This window comes from Ascaphus truei, chromosome 1 (genome assembly GCF_040206685.1).
Source record: "Ascaphus truei isolate aAscTru1 chromosome 1, aAscTru1.hap1, whole genome shotgun sequence".
Lineage (NCBI taxonomy): Eukaryota > Metazoa > Chordata > Amphibia > Anura > Ascaphidae > Ascaphus > Ascaphus truei.
Genome location: NC_134483.1, coordinates 520,608,923 through 520,628,411, shown reverse-complemented (window position 1 = coordinate 520,628,411; position 19,489 = coordinate 520,608,923). Strand labels below are relative to the sequence as shown.

At 48.2% G+C, this 19,489-nt stretch overlaps 1 protein-coding gene across 1 annotated transcript in view; it reads left to right on the top strand.

The window, feature by feature from the left end:
• The window catches only part of POLR1A (RNA polymerase I subunit A), a 125,913-nt gene that overhangs the window by 66,787 nt on the left and 39,637 nt on the right, over positions 1–19,489 (top strand). Inside the window, exons 24-25 of the mRNA XM_075567274.1 lie at positions 9,229–9,396; positions 19,221–19,356. Coding sequence (XP_075423389.1) covers positions 9,229–9,396; positions 19,221–19,356 — 304 coding nt within the window. The remainder of the gene's footprint in view (positions 1–9,228; positions 9,397–19,220; positions 19,357–19,489) is intronic.

Here is a 19,489-nt window from a genome sequence, read left to right as displayed (position 1 = left end):
AGGGTGTAATGGGGAAAGGTCTTATTCCCTAGCTTCTTGGCAGTTCTGGTTTGGATCTTGGTGTCCATTGGGTCCCTGATCTGTTAAGGGGTGTTTCGTCTTAGGAGCGCCATGTGGGTGTACCATGGATCCCAAATATTAGTGAATGAGGTAGAGGACCTTTTAAGGAAAGCCGACAATTTCTCCATGTCCATTACTTCTTGCACCCTTTTTATTATTGTTTGTTTGGAGGGGGGAGACACTTTCTTCCAGGCGGCAGCCACCGCACATCTGGCCGCCGTAAGAATAAAGGAGACTAATTTTCCTGTTGGCCGGTCCAGATAGTCTAGTGGCCCGGCCAGCAGGTAGGTCAGCGGTTCAATGGGTATTGTGAGGTCTGTGACCTCCTCTATTAATTTTTGTGTCGTTTCCCAGTATTTTTGAATTTCCGGACATGTCCACCAAATGTGGGCCATGTCCCCCTTTTGACCGCAGCCTCTCCAGCATAGATCGGATGCCAGGGGGTAGATTTGATTTAGTCTGGCTGGGGTAAGATACCAGCGGAACATTATTTTGTAGATATTTTCTCTGATTGTGGTACATATAGAAGTTCCTGAGGCATTTTCCCAAATACTTTCCCAGTCCTCTCGGTCTATAACTATGTCCAATTCTGCTGCCCAATGCAGCATATAGTCATGTGTGGGGGCTTCTGTGCCCCTCTCTAGCTCCGCGCATATTTGTGTTATTAGACCTTTCTGGTGAGCTGTTTCTCTGCAGAGCCGCTCGAAACCTGTGAGAGGGGGAAATTTCAATGTTGGGGATATTGTTTGGATAAAGTGTCGAATTTGTAAATACTTGAACACGTTCAGTCCTATTATTCCATATTTGGCTTGTATGTTTTGATAGCTCAGGAACTCCCCGAAGCTCAAGAGGTCGGCAATCACCTTGATGTTTTTGGTTTGAAATTGGTCAAATTGTCTGGGCTCACAGCCAGGTGGGAATTTCGGATTTTTGTGAATCGGTATAAGTTGAGATTGTGGTGTTGTGAGCTTGTACTTGAGTTTGCTTTTCGTCCAGGTCTCCCATGTGTGTCTCATTGGGCCTAGTTTAAATTTGCTATTCTGCATGTCCTCCTTGCTCAGGGACCAAAGGCAAGCCGGCAGTGAAGGCGTTCCGGCATATTGTGTTTCAATATCCAGCCAACAATATTGGTTTGGGTTTGCGTTCCAGACTACTACCTGTCGCAGTTGGGCGGCTAGGTAGTATTTTGTGATGTCTGGGACTCCCAGTCCTCCTCTCCCCCTTGAGGCCAAGAGAACTGTTCTAGGGACTCTAGGTTTTTTACCTTGCCAAATAAAGTGGAAGATTAGTTTTTGGATATTTTTTAGTTCCGAGCCAGGGATGTGGACCGGGAGAGTCTGGAAGTAGTATAGTAATCTAGGGAGTATGTTCATTTTAACCGAGACCATTCTCCCGATCCATGATATTTGATAACCTCCCCATTTTTCTAAATCTTGTTTGATTTTATGGAATAAAGTCGGATAGTTATGTTGGTATAGGGATTGGTAGTTCCTCGATATCTTAACCCCCAAGTATTTGATACAGGAGGAGCTCCAACGGTAATTGAAGTTTAGTTTGAGGAGTTTCACCTCTGGCTCTGGCAGACTTAGATTTAGGGCTTCTGACTTATCATTGTTTATTTTGTATCCTGAGATTTTTCCAAAATCCCGGAGTTCTTTTTGAAGGTTGGGTAGGGAGATTTGGGGTTTGGAAAGGGTTAGTATGACATCATCCGCGAATAGGGAGATTTTATGCTGCCTGTTTCCAATTTCTATTCCTTGGATGTCCGTATTGAGTCGTATTGCTGATGCTAGTGGTTCTATCGTTAGCGCAAAGAGGAGAGGAGATAGAGGGCATCCCTGTCGAGTCCCATTTGTTATCTCGAATCTGTGGTTATTGCCCCCTGGTAGTTTCACTGTGGCTGACGGGTTTTGATATAGTCTACGGACCCCCTCTAAGTATGCGTCTTTAAAGCCAAATTTGCGCATAGTCTGGTCCAAAAATTGCCAGTTTATTCTATCGAACGCCTTCTCTGCGTCCAGGCTTAACAGGAGTGCTTTGGTGCCTGTGAGGTGAACATGGTCAATGATATTAATTATTTTTCGGGTATTGTCTGAGGCTTGTCTCCCCGCGACAAATCCTACTTGGTCGATATTAATTAACCTCGGTAATATTGGGTTTAGCCTATTTGCCAAAATTTTGCTATATAGTTTGAGATCACTATTGAGGAGGGAGATTGGACGGTAGCTTCCACATTGCATCGGGTCTCTGCCATCCTTATGTATTATAGCCAAATTGGCTAGAGACATTGTTGGGGGGATTTGATTCCCTTCCATAAAATAATTGAATATTTTTAGTAGATGCGTGGATAGGGTTGGCAAGAACCTTTTATAGTAAATATTTGTGAAACCGTCAGGGCCAGGAGACTTAGTAAGCTTTAGTGATTTGACCGCCTCTTCCAGTTCCTCTTTTGAGATCTCAGCATTGAGGACTGTGTTTTCCTCCTCCGTCAGTGAGGGGAGTTGGCATTTATTTAAATATTGAGTTATAGATTCTGACGCTATCGGTACAGGTCGGCCGTTTTTAGCTCTTAAGTTGTATAGTTCTGTGTAATATCTTGTGAATTCCGCTGCAATCTTGCTTTCACTATATTGAATCTCACCAGACCTACTCTTGATCGCCGTTATTTGGGATCTTTTTTGTATCCCTCTTAATTTACTAGCTAGGAGTCTGTCAGCTTTGTTGCCTTTGTCATAGTATAGTTGTTTGGTCCATTTGAGGGCCTTTTCAACGTCCTCCAGCTGGGTTTGTCTAAGCTTTGTTCTAGCATCTATTAATGACTTGTATATTTTTTTTGAGGGATGTGCTTTATGAGCTAGCTCTATTGCTTTTATGTTTTCTGTGAGTTCTTTGATTAGCGCTTGGCGGGCTTTTTTCCTGTGGGATGCGATGGAAATAAATTTCCCTCTGATAGTTGCCTTATGGGCTTCCCATAGGATTGCTGGAGAGGAGACTGTTCCCATATTGAGGGAGAAATAGTCCTTAAGTGAGGATCTGACTTCTCTCTCGATCTCTGGGTGATTTAGTAGTGAGTCGTTCAGTCTCCAGGTGTACGTTGTTGTTTTTTCAAAGGGGACTGACAGAGTCAAGGTGACCGGGGCATGGTCTGACCATGTGATTGAGCCAATGTCTGATTCTATGGCTGCCGCCATCACATTTTTGGTGGTCAAGATGTGGTCTATTCGAGAGTAAGTCTGGTGAGGTGCTGAGTAGAATGTGTAGTCTCTCTGGCCCTGATGTTGGGTTCTCCAGACATCCACCAGTGAGAATTCGCTCATGATTTCCCTGAACCTTTTCCCCTTGATCTGGGAGTGGGTTTTGCGGGGGGGGCCCATGTTGGTTGATCTGTCCTCGGTAGGGTTTAAGACCATATTGAAGTCTCCTCCCACTATCATCGATGACAGATATCCCGGGTCAACACCCTCGAGAACAGCTTGTAAAAACTCTGTTTGGTTCTCGTTTGGGGCGTATACATTGATCAGGACGATTGCCGAGCCCGCTAGGGAGCCATATACCATTAGGAATCTACCCTCTGGGTCCATTGTTGTTCTGACATGATTAAATGGGGTGCCTTGTCTGATAAGGATAGCCACACCCCTCTTCTTACTACTAAATGATGCAAAAAAGCAGGTCGGGAATATTTTTTTGAATAAATTTGGGGGGTCCTGTGATGTGAAGTGGGTCTCCTGTAGGAATATGATGTCTCCCCCTGTTTTTTTCATATCGTTGAGTGCAAGTCTCCGTTTTCTATTATTTTGGAGCCCCTTAACATTCAGTGAGCAGATTTTTATTGGGGCTGTGGATGTCATTGTGATTTTGTTGTGGCTTGAGGACTCGGGATCTCCCCCTTCCCACCGGAGGGGATCTTGCTTTTATGTCCTAGGTATGTATTACTTCGGAAGCTGCTTTGTTTATGGGGTAGGGATGTGTCTTGTTTATATTTTCTTTGGTAGTTGTTTGTGTGGTGCCAAGGAAGGGGGGGAGGGGGGGGGGAATGAGGGGGAGGGAGGGTGGTTAAAGATCCGCTGGGACAGAGTCAGCGGATAGAGAGCAGATAGGATTAGGGCCTTTTCAGGTCCTAATATTGTGTTGCCAGACCTAGTGAAGGCCGGCATTTGGGCAGATGTGCCCATCTAGGGAGGTTCCGGCACCAGTGACCGGCGTGCAACCGAGGGGTCCAGACCCTAGGTTGCTAGTGTGTTGCGCTTTCCCTTTTTCTGTCGTCATGTTTCGGTTTTAGGCTGCGTCGTGTTTTACTTGTATGGGGGGGGGGGGGGGGGTGGGTAGTGAAAGGGAAAGAAAAAAAGGAAAAAAAGGGGGGGGGGGTGTGCACCCAAAGAGACGTTCAGGTTGTGAGTGTTGAAGTCGCTGACGCTGGTTGTATGGCTCGGGTTATTTTACCATTTTGGTGAGGTATATAAGGGTGCGTATTTCTCTGTTGGTTACTTAGGGCCGGTTGGCAGCGTTCTACTGGGGCGGTGGGGGGCGGGGAGCACAGGGGCGGGTGGTGAGGGTAGGATGGGGGGGGGGAGTTGAGGGTGGGGGGCGTCCTAACTTTCTTTCTTCTCTATGTTGGTAGTTATGGGTTAGGTCTGCCTTTTATTGGATCTGTATGTGCTGTGTGTAGTTTCCTAAACACAGCCCATACTAGTACACAGTCAGTTTTCTGGTTTAACATATACAGACGGATGTGCCTGGTAGGTAACATAGTAAACCTGCGTTGATCTACATCTCGTTATTGTCATGACATGCAATACATTTGGTCTGCTTGTTTAAACATTGCGATATAACCCTGGTATATACGTACATATACGTTGTCTATTATTAGTACACAATCAGCTTTCTGGTTAACATATACAGAGAAATGTTCCTGTTAGGTTACATAGTAAGCCTGCCTTAACCTACACATCGTTATTGTCATGGCATGTAATACATCGGCGCTGTTTCTACATAGTTACGTGATCCTGGCATTTAATATATCAAATCTACCTTGACATACACAACAGTACAGGTCTGACAAGGGGCATATCACAATCGCACTGATACCCCCTGCGTTATGATGCCGAGGTGTACCATTGCAAGCCTGGATTTACCTATACTGTGATGTGGTCCAGGCATGCAGCATGGTAGACCCGCCTCGTCATGCGCAGTAGGTAACCTGTCAAAGGCTTACAACGACGCATACAGCAGTATCTGTATGAGAACCTGATAATTTCGCCCTGGCATATACATCTGAGTATTCTTGTCTAGTATCCTGGCACATTTACGGTACAGTCTTGGGCAGCAGCCTGTCTCGGCTACAGCATGAGGGAGGGGGGGGGGGGGGGGAGAGAGGATAGGGAGGGAAGGGAATGTGGGGGGAGGGGAGGTGGGGGGGGAGGGATTGAGGAGGGACTCCTATTCTTAGATTTTGCTATCGGCTTGGAACATTGAACATATACGCCCCTAGGAATCTCATTGTTCTTTTTAGTCAAAATTATTTTAAAGTGTTATGTCTGCAGCCCATGGTTTGAATGGGTCGCAGACCAAGGTATCTTTGTATTGTCCAAGTTCTTTTCATGTCGATATGGGTCTCTTGGGGCCCTTGGGGGGGGGGGGGGGGTCGGGTGTCAAGGCATGGGGAGGCCTTCTGTGGCCGGGGGGGGGGGATGGGGGGGGGGGCAGGCCCGTGTTCTCCTGACAGTGGCGTGACTCTCTGATCGCCGCAGTGTTATACAGACAGTAGTACTCACGGTTACCGTTGGGGTCACGGTGGGGTGATAGGGGGAAGACAAAAAAAGCGGAGGGGGTGATCCGACCGGATGTCCTGGGTTCCCGTCTGAGTGCTCGCTTCCTCCGCTCCCGTGAGGGCCGGTCGGTTGTCGGGGCCTCCAGGAGGGGAGGGGCAAAAGGATCCTGTGTTCCCCTCGCGACGGCGGGTCTTGGCTCCACACTGTCTCAGCTAAGCTTCAGCGTCGGGGCTGTCGGTGTGCACGTCCGTCCTCATTGCTGCGGCCGTTCCGGTGTGCTGTAAGAGGCTTTGTCGCCTCCAGGTACTCGCCACGTTCACTCTCTGGTCGGCCGCCTGCCGCGTCTCGACGTCATCCGCTCCGCTGGTATCGGCAGCCGTCTTTGATGCGGAGGATCAGGTTTGCAGACGGGTCTGTGGGTTCCTTGGGGGGTGAAGGGGGGGGTAGGGGGGAGAGGTAGAGGGGTGGCGGGCGGGGGGGGGGGAAGGTGTGGGTGGGGAGGGGAGAGGGGGGGGGGGAGAGAGGGGAGGGGGGGGGGGAGAGAGGGGAGGGGGGGGAAGAGGGTTTCTGATGTGTTTGAGTGTTTAGCTAATTTCTGGTAGACGCTTTGTGATGGCCTTGTTTGGTGGGTTTTCAGGGTCTTCACTTGACTCTGCCTTGTCTTTGTCCTGCCAGCCTTTCGGATGTTCTTGCTGGCGGGTCTTGTATGTCCGGTTCTTGGACTCTGGAGGGGTTCTTATCCCATTCTGCTGGCGGGTTCAGTCCAACCGTTTTGGCAAAGCGCGCCATATCCTCTGGGTGTCTGATGGTATGGTATTTCCCGTTTTTCTGCACCAGCAGTTTAAACGGGAAGCCCCAGTTATATTTGATTTCTTTTTCACGCAGGAGTTTGGTTAGAGGTTGCATCTCTTTTCTCCTGAGCACCGTGCGTTTAGACAGGTCGTTATATATTTGAAGATGGTCGCCTTTGTGGGTGATAGGTTCTTGCGCGCGGCATGCTGCCATGATTTGCTCTTTTATTGTGTAATGGTGGATTCTTGCAATCACGTCTCTCGCTCTGTTGGGGTCATCTGATCTTGGTCCCAAGGCTCGATGTGCTCTGTCCATTTCACACTCACTTGGAGTAAGGTCAGGGCAGACGGATTGGAAGAGGGCCAGGATGTAAGGTTTAATCTGGGCTGGGGGGACCGATTCTGGGATCCCTCTGATCCTGATGTTTTGTCTTCGATCTCGGTTTTCCTGATCCTCTATCTGGTCTTTAAGATTACTCACTTCGGCCCCCAGTCGGTAGATTTCGTTCGCGGCGTCTTCTTGGGCCTGTGTTGCGTAAGCCATTTTTATTTCCAGCTCCGCGGTGCGCTCTGAGAGGCCCGAGATCTCCTGTTTCAGTTCAGAAACCGCAGCTTTAAGGTCCGCTTTGAGTGAGGTATGTAGCTTGTTCAGCATTGATGTTATTAGCTCTTGCATGTAATCCCGCGTTAGAGCTTCGTCTTGCGGTGGTGGTGTGTCGGTGCGGTCACGCTCCATTGCCGCTTGCTTGGCCCCGCGTGGTGTGGGGCCGCCGCCATCTTGGCTTCTTGTGGCAGCCTCCGAGCTCCTCTGAGAAGGGGAGAGAAAACGGGCAATTCCTGGGCCCGATTGGGCTTTTTGTTTGCCTGCCATTGCCTTCTCGAGGGCTTCCTCTAGGTTTTGAGCTGTTTTGTGGTGATTTTTTTGGGGTGGGAAAGCGCTGCTTTTGTAGTTTTATGCTTGGGTCTAGGGAGCTCCTCTGCTACCCGACCGTTCTCATCAGCGTCCTGGACACCGATCCCAGGTCTTTTAATAAAGAAGTCATTTAGTTACATCTCTTTGATAAAAAAAATTCTTTAAGCCTGCTAGCCCCATCCAGGTAAACTCGACTTAAACAGCTACCTACACTAAATGTATATTATTTCTTATTGTCCTATGGACTGAACAAGAGCACATAGATAAACCTATGGTAGTACCAGCACTCTCTGTCTCACAGCTAAAGAGACGGAAGAATACAAGTGTAATGAAGATGAACCATTTTAATGACACTAACAATAAGCTGAAATTACAGCAACAATAGCCAATGTGCCAATGAGACAATAAATGTCACCATGGGAGAAGTCATAACATAAGGGGTGGAGGGGAAAGAAGGAGAAGGGGGAAAAACACCTGAAACATAAGGAAAAACCACAATATGGAAAAAGGAAAGCAAACTAGGGGGCGAATGTGTGCTCATTTGCATGTCATTTCCCAGAATCCCTTGCTGCAGTGGAAGTGCTGTGTGCTGGGTGATAATGGTGAATAACGGTTTAGTAAAAACTGGGCCAGAGTAGTGTTAGTTTGAAGAAGGTCAGCAAGATTATCTTGACAAGCTACAGACAAACACAACTGCAGGGAACGATGAAGAATTTAATAAGGTCTATAGACAATTGACCTTCCCTGAAGATAAGACTCTCAACCCAAAAAGAGGATCCTCCCTTGACGCTCGTGGAACGGTAGAAATAGAATGTGGCAAGCGCAAGAAGAGAATGAACAGACCTGTCTAAGACATGCAAATGAGCATACAGTTATATTTCAATTATATATATATATATATATATATATATATATATATATATATATATGCAAATGAATATACAGGAATATTTACAGTTGCTTTATGCTTTACTGTGGAGGGTTTTAGTCACTTTTTTTACCCACCATAACCTTAATAGTCGTGGTGATTACCTACTCTTATCTCATTTGAGCAAATGTCAGTAAGCCAACCTCACACTGATGATACCCATCAAGGTTGAAACATGTCTGTGAGTGGGTTAACTGACTTTGCATCTCCCAAGTCCTTGCTTAAAAGCTGTGTTTAAAGCAGCATGCATTGACTAAGGGTTGCTCATGTAATGTGAGCATGAGATAAAAAGAGGCACTGTGTGCTCATTTGCATGTCATTTCCCAGAATCCCTTGCTGCAGTGGAAGTGCTGTTTGCTGGGTGATAATGGTAAAAGACAGGGTTGCAGACCTGTCTAAGACATGCAAATGAATATACAGGAATATTTACAGTTGCTTTATGCTTTACTGTGGAGGGTTTTAGTCACTTTTTTTACCCACCTTAACCTTAATAGTCGTGGTATATACATATACATATATATGCACACACACACACACACACACACACACACACACACACACACACACACACACACACACACACACACACACACACACACACACACACACACACACACACACACACACACACACACACAATGTGAAGATCATTTAGAAATGTTTCAAGCCGCTGTGTGTGTGTCTCTTCCTCTGTTACATCTTATGCATCTATGTTTTACAACCCAAAATAAAACTACTTTACAACCTTTTCCTATGTCACCTTTATAGGTTGAAGACCTTGCTGCATTTAAAGTGGCAACGAGCCCTTTGTGACCCAGGAGAGGCAGTGGGTCTTCTTGCGGCTCAGAGCATCGGCGAGCCTTCCACACAGATGACTCTGAACACCTTCCACTTTGCAGGCAGAGGAGAGATGAACGTCACACTGGGTATTCCAAGGTACGGGGTTCTATAAAGTAGCAATCCCCTCTGTTCGTGGACAAGTAGGTATTTTATTCCAGACGTGTCGGTTTTACACGACGCACCCCGATTCCAGAGCCCATGAATTATTGCAAATTAAGGCATTTCCCATCTTCCAAGACCAGAAAGCTCTTCTGCACATTGGTACATAGTTACATAGTAGAGGTTGACTAGACACATGTCAATCAAGTTCAACCTATGTTAAATTTAGTCCGCATAGATACTCATCCTATATTTGTATTTACATTTATCCAGAGGAAAGCAAATAAAAAAACCTCTAGTGAAATATTAACCAACTATGTCTTATAAAGGGAAAATTAAATTCCTTCTTGATTTCAATAATGGTAATTGGATTTCTCCCTGGATTTACATCCTTCCTATGGTTATTTATTGGGCATATGCCTGTATATACCTTTTGTATCTTCGTCACACACACGTCCCACTCTTATTCCAGCTTTTTCCTCAGCTACTTGACCCAGTCAGTAGCCAAACGTCAGCATTTCTCCTCATCCTGGCATCCGTGCGGCTTCCTGTCACGGAACCATAAGCCTTGATACCACAGGTTACAGTTACTGACTAGCTGAGGAAAAATTGATGCTGTAATCTGAACAGCTGCAGGTTTTAAACATAGGGCAGAAAGGCGTGCTATCTGCCAGCGCACACGCTGAATTCTCACTGCTGGCAAACATACAGGATTACATTCTCCTTGCTGAAGATTAGATAGGGAGTGATTGAATACAATACATGTATAGTTCTGACAAACATTGACACATTAAAACAAATACAGATAGTGCTTTTGTTTTTTTTGTTTTTTAACCTGAGCATGTAAAAAAATATATATATATATTACATTGTGTGTGTGTGTGTGTCCGTCCACCGTGAAAAAGACTGAGTAATATGATGAAATTGTGCGAGCATGAACAAGCACAGGATGGTTTGAATGCAGAATAGGGTTAGTTTTAGTTTGAAGAAGAAAAGACAAAAGGCCCTAGTGCTACATCCAACTTGACATATTATATAGTTTATCTTCTCATAAGCGAGGGTCATTTAGTTCCCTTCTTTGGCCAACGTATTTTAAGCCTACAACCATGTCACGGTACAGCCCATCTGTAGGTCCTAACACTGCGGCACCTGCAAAAAGCTCCAACACCCTCTCTAATGCAGGGAGAACTGTCTTTAATAGGCTGGTCATTTACAGGTGCTTAGCAAGAACTGCCATTAAAAAGGTGGTTTGTTAACTTCAGATGGTGAAGCAACTTGGAGGTTAGTGACTTTTTTTGTCTTTTGTTCTATACATGGAGGTCACAATCCTAGCAGCGCTCCTCTTGACACAAATATATATGATGTGGGGGATTTTGGTTCTGAGTTTACAGGGGCTGTGAGTGTGGGTCCCTTTGAAGAGGGTCAGCAAAATATCTGATCAAGATACAGGCAAATACAGCTGCAGGCAACTTTGAAGAATTGAATAAGGTCTACAGACAATTGACCTTCCTGAAGATAAAGACTTTTGCAACATGTTTACCTTGACTAACGTAAATCTGCTAAAACACATCAAAGACCCTTCCCCTACACTAAGGCTTTGGTCCCGCTGTGTCCGGCGGCGGCGCGCGCAGCCGCGTTCCTCACCAGCAGGGGTATCCTTTCCTAGCCGGTCCCAGTCCCCCCTCGCTGCTGGCTCACAACGTTCTGTGACGCGTCAGCCGCCAGGGGATGCAAGAAAATTGTGATCCCGAGCGGTGACTCGTCACGTGGTGCGCTGATGAGCCTATCAGTGGCGGGAGCGGGAGCTGTCAGACAGCTTCCTCCACAAAGTAGGGTGTGTGTGTGTGCGTGTGTGTGTGTCCTGCAGCCCGGGAGACCGAGCCCGTGGAGGGAGGGGGGGGAGTAGCGGGTCCCTCCGCTCAAACCACGCCCACTCCTGCCCCGCTCCGGCTCCCTACAGACTGCATATCGCGGTCTGTGCCTGTCAGCGCGCCGCCTGTCTGCAGTGCGGGCGCGCTGACTGAGGGAGCAGGGCCTTAGCCTAAGCCACAGAAGGGAGAGGACAGGAAGTGCTGACAAGTCAAATGGAATATACATGGTAAGAGTGATGAAAGAAGGGGATAGGGATACTGCTTTCACCATTGTGTGGTGTGTGGTGTGTGCGTGGTGTGTGTGTGTATACATATATACATATATATTATATATATTATATATGTATATATATTATATATACCTGTGCTGTAGGAGAGGTACTTTCTCTTAACCAGGTGTTTGCTCTCCTCACACTGAGGCAACACTGTATTATTATCCCAATTGTTGGCTGTGTTATTAAACAAAACGTACTTTGAGAAACGTATCTGAAGGAAGGCGAGTTCAACATGGAGACGTTTCTCAAAGTACACTACGTTTATGAGCACAGCAAACAATTAGGATAGTAGTACAGTGTCAAGGCAACTGATTTCTCCTAAAGCACTGGTGTATATACCTGAAGGGATCCGTATTTCTGCTTCATTCTTACATCATGCATACTCCATTTCCCAATAGAAATAGAATGTGGGCAGCGCAAGAAGAGAGTGAACAATAATTAGTAGCAGTGGTGCACTGATAAGAGAAATTACAGCTCTCAGGGTGATGGGGTGTGTGGGAAAAATATATATATAAATGCTGTACTCACACGGCCATGTGTGGCACTAACTCACAGAGTGGGTTCTTTGCACACAATAGTGCCTCCTTCACTCAACGGCAGAGTGGTCCTTCTGGATCTCTATATGGTGTATACGTAGACGCCCGGCGTCCTCGCAATAAACCCAATGAGGATGGCAGACAGCCGCATAGAAGGTGTAAAAATTGCAATTTATTTATTAAACCCTGACTACTACCCTTGGTAACGTTGTGTAGCGCTCTGTGTGAGCGGAGCCTTAGGGGAGATGTTGTTAATTTGAGGGACATTTGTAAAGGTTAAGAGTGGGCCTGCTTGCAAGTTGTGTAAGGTCACGTATGCAGGTCACGTGCTCACAGGTATGCTGTGAGCACGTATGCAGGTCACGTGCTCACAGGTATGCTGTGAGCACGTATGCAGGTCACGTGCTCACAGGAGTGCTGCACTTGTGCATTACATACTTCCCTATTTCTGCAGTATGATCACATAGGGATCGGAGATACAGTTATCCTCTGTATTCAGTTTATGCATCAGTGCACCATTTAAGGGGCTTTTTTTCTCTACCCCACTGGGGTACTTGTTTTTTTTGGTAATTGTTTCACTTTGATGCACCTACTGGACTGCATATATTTACGCCAAGACGGGACATTTCTATTTTGTCCCTCTATAAACAAAACAGACTCACATTTATCTGAGACTGTACCAACCTCCAGCTTCAACGGAGGATACCATGTTCCGATGCACCTGTCACATTTACTCAGATAATTCCATCACCCCTCCTTACAAAGCACTGCATCACGAACTGCACAACACAGACAATCCAGAGGAGCTGGCACAGCCACGTACAGGGTTAATAAACTTAAAGCAGCTTCAGCTAATACCTATTCACTTAAAAAGGCTTGACGACAAGTCAAAAGATTTGCACGGTTTAGTAAAAACTGGGCCAGAGTAGTGTTAGTTTGAAGAAGGTCAGCAAGATTATCTTGACAAGCTACAGACAAACACAACTGCAGGGAACGATGAAGAATTGAATAAGGTCTATAGACAAGTGACCTTCCCTGAAGATAAGACTCACAACCCAAAAAGAGGATCCTCCCTTGACGCTCGTGGAACGGTAGAAATAGAATGTGGGAAGCGCAAGAAGAGAATGAACAATAATTAGTGAGACCAGAGAAGCCGCCATGAAGTACTTACTCGTTCCTAAACCATGGCAATGTAATTTGCTGGTATTTGATAATATTTTCAGTTGCTTTAAATGGATATAAAAGTATTGGCGAAACGCCACAACAATGCATCTAGATGTATGGTTAGAATATAATATCGAACATTGCTGATCATTTTTTTTAATGACTGTTTTGCAATATAAAATGATAATGAAAGCAGCCAGGTGTCCAGCGGAGTGAGCGTCTCTGAATATGGGAGTAGGGTTGAGACCGCGGAGGCGGTGCTATCTATGCTCCGTGAATACGCCGTCTCGGAGGGAACCGGCGCAGGCAGGGGCGTCCCTCCAATCCCGCTCCTACGTTGTCCCTTCTAGCAATAAATCTCAATATAAAAGCGAAACCCGCGGCTCATACCGCCATGAATATATTCCAACCGCACCACGATGGTAAGGCGTTGAATCGTAGCTAAGGATTACTCGGTTCTCGGTACACGAGGAGACGCTGGCGTGCTCCTACCGATTGTAGATAACTGGAGACAAGTAGGTGGTGGTGGTGAAGACAGCTGCCACCTACCTGTCTCCATTTAAATGGATACAGACCGGTCTTATTGATAGGGGCATTATGCCTATGTGATCAGTAGCAGTTTAATTATCTCGGTTCTGTGGCAGGCGGACCAGGCAAACAAACAACGGATATTTGTTAGCTCCCAACAATTAAATTACCTGGTAATGGAAACGTCAGTATTCGTATCAACATTAACTGGCAGAGTAACACCAGGACAGAGGTTTTCAACCCTTTTTTGGGGGGTTAAGGAACCCTAGAATTATAAAGTGAAATTCTGGGGAACCCCAACCCTCTCTCCCCATCCCCTGTCCCTCTTCCCCTCTTACACACCACGTCCATCTTACACTCCCATCCCTTCCTTCACTTCCCCCCCATTTTCTCTCTCTCCCTCCGTTTCCCCCCTCGTGTGTGTCCCCGTCTCCCCCTCTTCCTCCACCCCCTTTGTCTCCCTCTCCCCCCCTCTGTCCCTCCCTCGCCCTCTGTCTCTCCCCCGCCCTCTGTCCCTCCCCCTCCCCCCTGTCCCTCCCCCTCCCCCCCTCTGTCTCTCCCCCTCCCCCCCTCTGTCTCTCCCCCGCCCTCTGTCCTTCCCCCGCCCTCTGTCTCTCCCCGCCCTCTGTCTCTCCCCCGCCCTCTGTCTCTCCCCCGCCCTCTGTCTCTCCCCCGCCCTCTGTCCTTCCCCCGCCCTCTGTCTCTCCCCCTCCCCTGCCCTCTGTCTCTCCCCCTCCTCTGCCCTCTGTCTCTCCCCCTCCCCCCCCTGTCTCTCCCCCGCCCTCTGTCTCTCCCCCGCCCTCTGTCTCTCCCCCTCCCCTGCCCTCTGTCTCTCCCCTGCCCTCTGTCCTTCCCCACCCTCTGTCTCTCCCCGCCCTCTGTCTCTCCCCCGCCCTCTGTCTCTCCCCCGCCCTCTGTCTCTCCCCCGCCCTCTGTCTCTCCCCCGCCCTCTGTCTCTCCCCCGCCCTCTGTCCTTCCCCCGCCCTCTGTCTCTCCCCGCCCTCTGTCTCTCCCCCGCCCTCTGTCCTTCCCCCGCCCTCTGTCTCTCCCCCTCCCCTGCCCTCTGTCTCTCCCCCTCCCCCCCTCTCTCTCCCCCCGCCCTCTGTCTCTCCCCCGCCCTCTGTCTCTCCCCCTGCCCTCTGTCTCTCCCCCGCCCTCTGTCTCTCCCCCGCCCTCTGTCCTTCCCCCGCCCTCTGTCTCTCCCCCTCCCCTGCCCTCTGTCTCTCCCCCTCCCCTGCCCTCTGTCTCTCCCCCTCCCTTGCCCTCTGTCTCTCCCCCCTCCCCTGCCCTCTGTCTCTCCCCCTCCCCTGCCCTCTGTCTCTCCCCCTCCCCCCCTCTGTCCTCTCCCCCGCCCTCTGTCTCTCCCCCCCCTCTGTCTCTCCCCCGCCATCTGTCCTTCCCCGCCCTCTGTCTCTCCCCCTCCCCTGCCCTCTGTCTCTCCCCCTCCCCTGCCCTCTGTCTCTCCCCCTCCCCTGCCCTCTGTCTCTCCCCTCCCCTGCCCTCTGTCTCTCCCCCTCCCCTGCCCTCTGTCTCTCCCCCTCCCCTGCCCTCTGTCCCTCCCCCGCCCTCTGTCTCTCCCCCGCCCACTGTCTGACCCCTACTCTACCCCCCTCTCTCCCCCTCCTTCACTCCCTCCCTTCTCTCATTTGGGCCTGCACTTGCACTTGTACGCACTTGCTCACGTACATACACACACACTAAGGCTAAAGCCCCACTGCCTCAGACCACGCGCCCGCACTGCAGACAGGCGGCGCATGGAGAGGCACTTGACCGCCGGATGCAGCGGGACCAAAGCCTCACGCTTGCACACTCACACTTGCACTCGCTCATGCACACTCACACTTGCACTCGCTCATGCACTTGCACTCACACTTGCACGCGCACACTTGCACTCGCTCATGCACTTGCACTCACACTTGCACTCGCTCGCGCACACTTGCACTCGCTCGCACACACTTGCACTCGCTCGCGCACACTTGCACTCGCTCATGCACTTGCACTCACACTTGCACTCGCTCGCGCACACTTGCACTCGCTCGCACACACTTGCACTCGCTCGCACACACTGGCTCACTCAATTTGCTTGATATTCTGTTGCAAGTAAAAGTAATAGCGATTCCCAGTTCTTTTTCACTGCACGAATTATAGATGAAAGGAAATTGGGCCGATTAGGAGAGACTTATGGGGCTATGTTTACTACGTGGTGCTAAGTTGTAAGACGCCTCATGGCCCATTTTCTTGAATGGGCTGTAAAGTGTCTTATGGCTAAGAACCTCTTCTTTAAACTGGTCCCTGGTCCTTATCCATCTTCAGTTATTGTTTTCATTTGTGTGGCGCCAACATGTTCTGTTGCGCAGTACAATGTAGGAGGGACGACAATAACATAGAAAACTAGTACATACAAGACAGTAGAAATGAGGTCCCTGTCCCAAAGATCCCCCCCCCAAAAAAATTATAGTGCAGCGCACAGCAAACAGAGAGCAAGGTAAATGGAATAAAAAATCAAATTTATTTATAAAGCATTAAGAAAAGGAGGATGCGACACTCCTACGCGTTTCGTGCGTCTATACCCTGTCCCTAAAGAACTTCTAAAAAGGGGAGAGGGAGGTGACGTGAGGAAGGTTGCTTAGCGTGGTTTAAATGCCAGTGGCACAGCGGCAGCAAACACCGGGCAACCTGCAGCTGCCGCCTTGTGCCTGTGCATGATGTGACCAGGAGAGAGGGAGTCCCGTGGGTGGCTGGAGGCGCAGCTGGGTTTGGGTGTTTGAGTCCCACTCTGCGTGTGCGACAGGACAATAATAACTCCTGGCATGGAAAGGCTGAGGCATCAGAGCAGAGTGGAAATTAGCTATTTGCGTGATGCTCTGCCGGTCAGTGTGCAGAAGGGGTGCAGAGTTTGGGGGACCCTCTCGGACTGCTGCCTGGTGCAGGTTCGTGGCGTGGTAAGGAGAGAGTCTCTTCTGTTTACATAGCCACGATTCTGTAGCTCTGCCAGTTTCTGCATTGCCTACTAATTCTCCGTTTTTGGCAGGCTTTGCGCAGGTAATAATCCGGAGTCTTTATTTGTTTGTTTTGCTCGATTGGCACCTGAAATGAACTCTTGAAGTTTTTATTTTAAAATTGTCCCCGTGCTGTTGCTACTGATTTGCCTGTTGTGAAACCTGAATTGAAACAACATCACAGGGCATATCAAAGAGCTACCCTTTTAGAAGTTTATTTAGCCGCACGGCCAAAGTAAACAAATTTAAGATCGAATAGAATGTCAGGCGGAACGCAAATAATATCCGCAGCATTTCATGTTTCAGAAGTGCTTGTGTCACATGCAGAATTGGGAAGCCGGAAGCTCATCCCATTCAACAGATGTTTGCCACCTGGCCTTGTAGATCACAGCTGTCGGCTTTCCTCTGGCATATTTCATACACGTAGGGGCTGTGTGACTCTACGAGGAGACACCCCATTTATACTGTGCTAACAGAGCCCTTAATGGTGAAAGCTAAGTGGGCCTTTTTATTTAAAAAAAAATGTTTTTGCATAGGTTTGAAGCAGGGGGTCTCCGGGCCTGAACCCTCTGGGGAATCCACGCTTCCAGAGATAATTACCTCCGTAGTGGTGCCGGTATCTCCTGCAGGTTTAAAGCCCCTGCGGTCACGTGGGCCAATAGGAAGCCGCACTGGATGATATCACGGCTTCCGATTGGCCATTACATGAACCCCAGCTAGCGAGTTGGAGCGTCTACCGCCAGCCCCTACTGAGGTAAGTATCTCTGTGAGCAAGGGGTCCCCAGAGCCGAAATTAACGGGGATGGGCTCCGGAGACCCCCTGCTTCAATCCAATGTTAAAAAATAATAATTATTAATAGCGATTTGATTGCCGCTTAAAAGCAGAAATCATACCATAAACAATTAATATGCAGTGTGTATAAATAAAGGGGGGGAAACTAAGGTGCTCTCTCTGATCAAAAGATAACGGTGGGTATATATTTCCATTATAATCAGGGCTCGATAAACAAGGGAAAAACCCACTCCACCCCCCCCCCCCAAGTAACTGACCCCCCCCCCCCCCCCCTTACGACTTACCTGCGGCGGTGTCCGGTGGCTTTTCCCCTGCAAGTCCTGATAAAATGGCCGCGCAGCCTCAAATGATGCCGCGTGGCCATGGCAATGACACGCTATGACCACGCAACGTGGTGCCGTGTGGTGTCACATAGCGTCCTGTTGCCATGGCAACGCGGCATTTAACGCCGCGCGGCCATTTTTTCTGTTGAAAGCGAACAATTTGCATGGGAGAAGACGTAGATGGCCGCACCACGCCTCCAGACCCGCCGCAGGAAAGCACTCTACAGCGCCCAAAATGCACTCGTCCATGGCTAGCGGGCGAGTGCATTTGTCGAGCCCTGGTTACAATGGACCCTTACATGCACCTCTATTCTGGTACAGTCCAGTGTCTGCTGCTCAAACCCAATAGGATCTTTCCAGGATCCTCATGGAAGTGGGTAAAAGAAAGGAGGGGAGCGCAGGATCAGATGTGTAAATGAAACAAAAAGGAAAGTATAAATATACACACACAGTCATTCATTCGTCTTAGGGTGTACTAATATGCACAGATACAGGTGTAACCAGAATGGTGGGGAAACACCACAATATTACTCACACGGCCACAAATAGTTTGTTTTAAAAAAGGGTAAATGCATTTATTAACATGTAATACAATAAACTCACATATAAAACTGGCTCCGGCGGTGACAGTAAGATCTCGGATCACTGCGGTGCAGATTGCGCCCTGCTCCCGTGTCCGGTATGAAGAGCTGTATCGCAGCTTGTCCTGAGAACTTCGATGGCCGTTGGATGCCAAAAAGCCCAAGCCAATTAGAGCCCTAATTGTTAATAAATGCATTTACCCTTTTTAAAAAAAAAAAAAAAAAACACTATTTTCTCCGTGTATGTTGTTCTGCATTGGGGAGCTTCCTTCGGGACTGGGAGATCTCACATCCATCTTAAACTGGGGATCCAAGTTGCAGAAATGAGGGAGATAGAGAAATCCCAAGAGAAAGCATCTAAAAGATACCACCTAGGATCTTCATGCTCACGCTTGGTCGTGTGAGTAATATTGTGGTGTTTCCCCACCATTCTGGTTACACCTGCATCTGTGCATATTAGTACACCCTAGGACGAAAGAATGACTGTGTGTGTATATTTATACTTATTGTTTCGTTTATACACATGCGCTCCCCTCATTTCTTTTACCCACTGTATATATAGATAAGCATATGTATACATAGCCTAACATCTGCATACACATACATACAGATCTACATGTGTCACACACGTCATAATGTCATCAATGGAGCAGCTGAAGCAATGAAACCTTTCTCTGACCGCCTCGTATCTCTGAGCCGAGAGAAATCCCAGAGCATGTGTTGGAACTGAACGTGCTTTTCCTTGTTTCAGACTGCGGGAGATCCTGATGGTGGCCAGCGCCAATATTAAAACCCCCATGATGAGTGTGCCCGTGCTCAACACCAAGAAAGCAGTGAAGAGGGTGAAACGTCTGAAGAAGCAGCTGACACGCGTGTGCCTGGTAGAGGTGAGTACTTAACCCAGAGGCTCTCAACTCCAGTTCTCAAAACCAAAAAAAAAAAAAAAATAACAGGTCAGCTCATTCAGTATTGAGCCATCTGTGCTGAAGCAGGGCTATCCTTAACACCTGACCTGTTGGG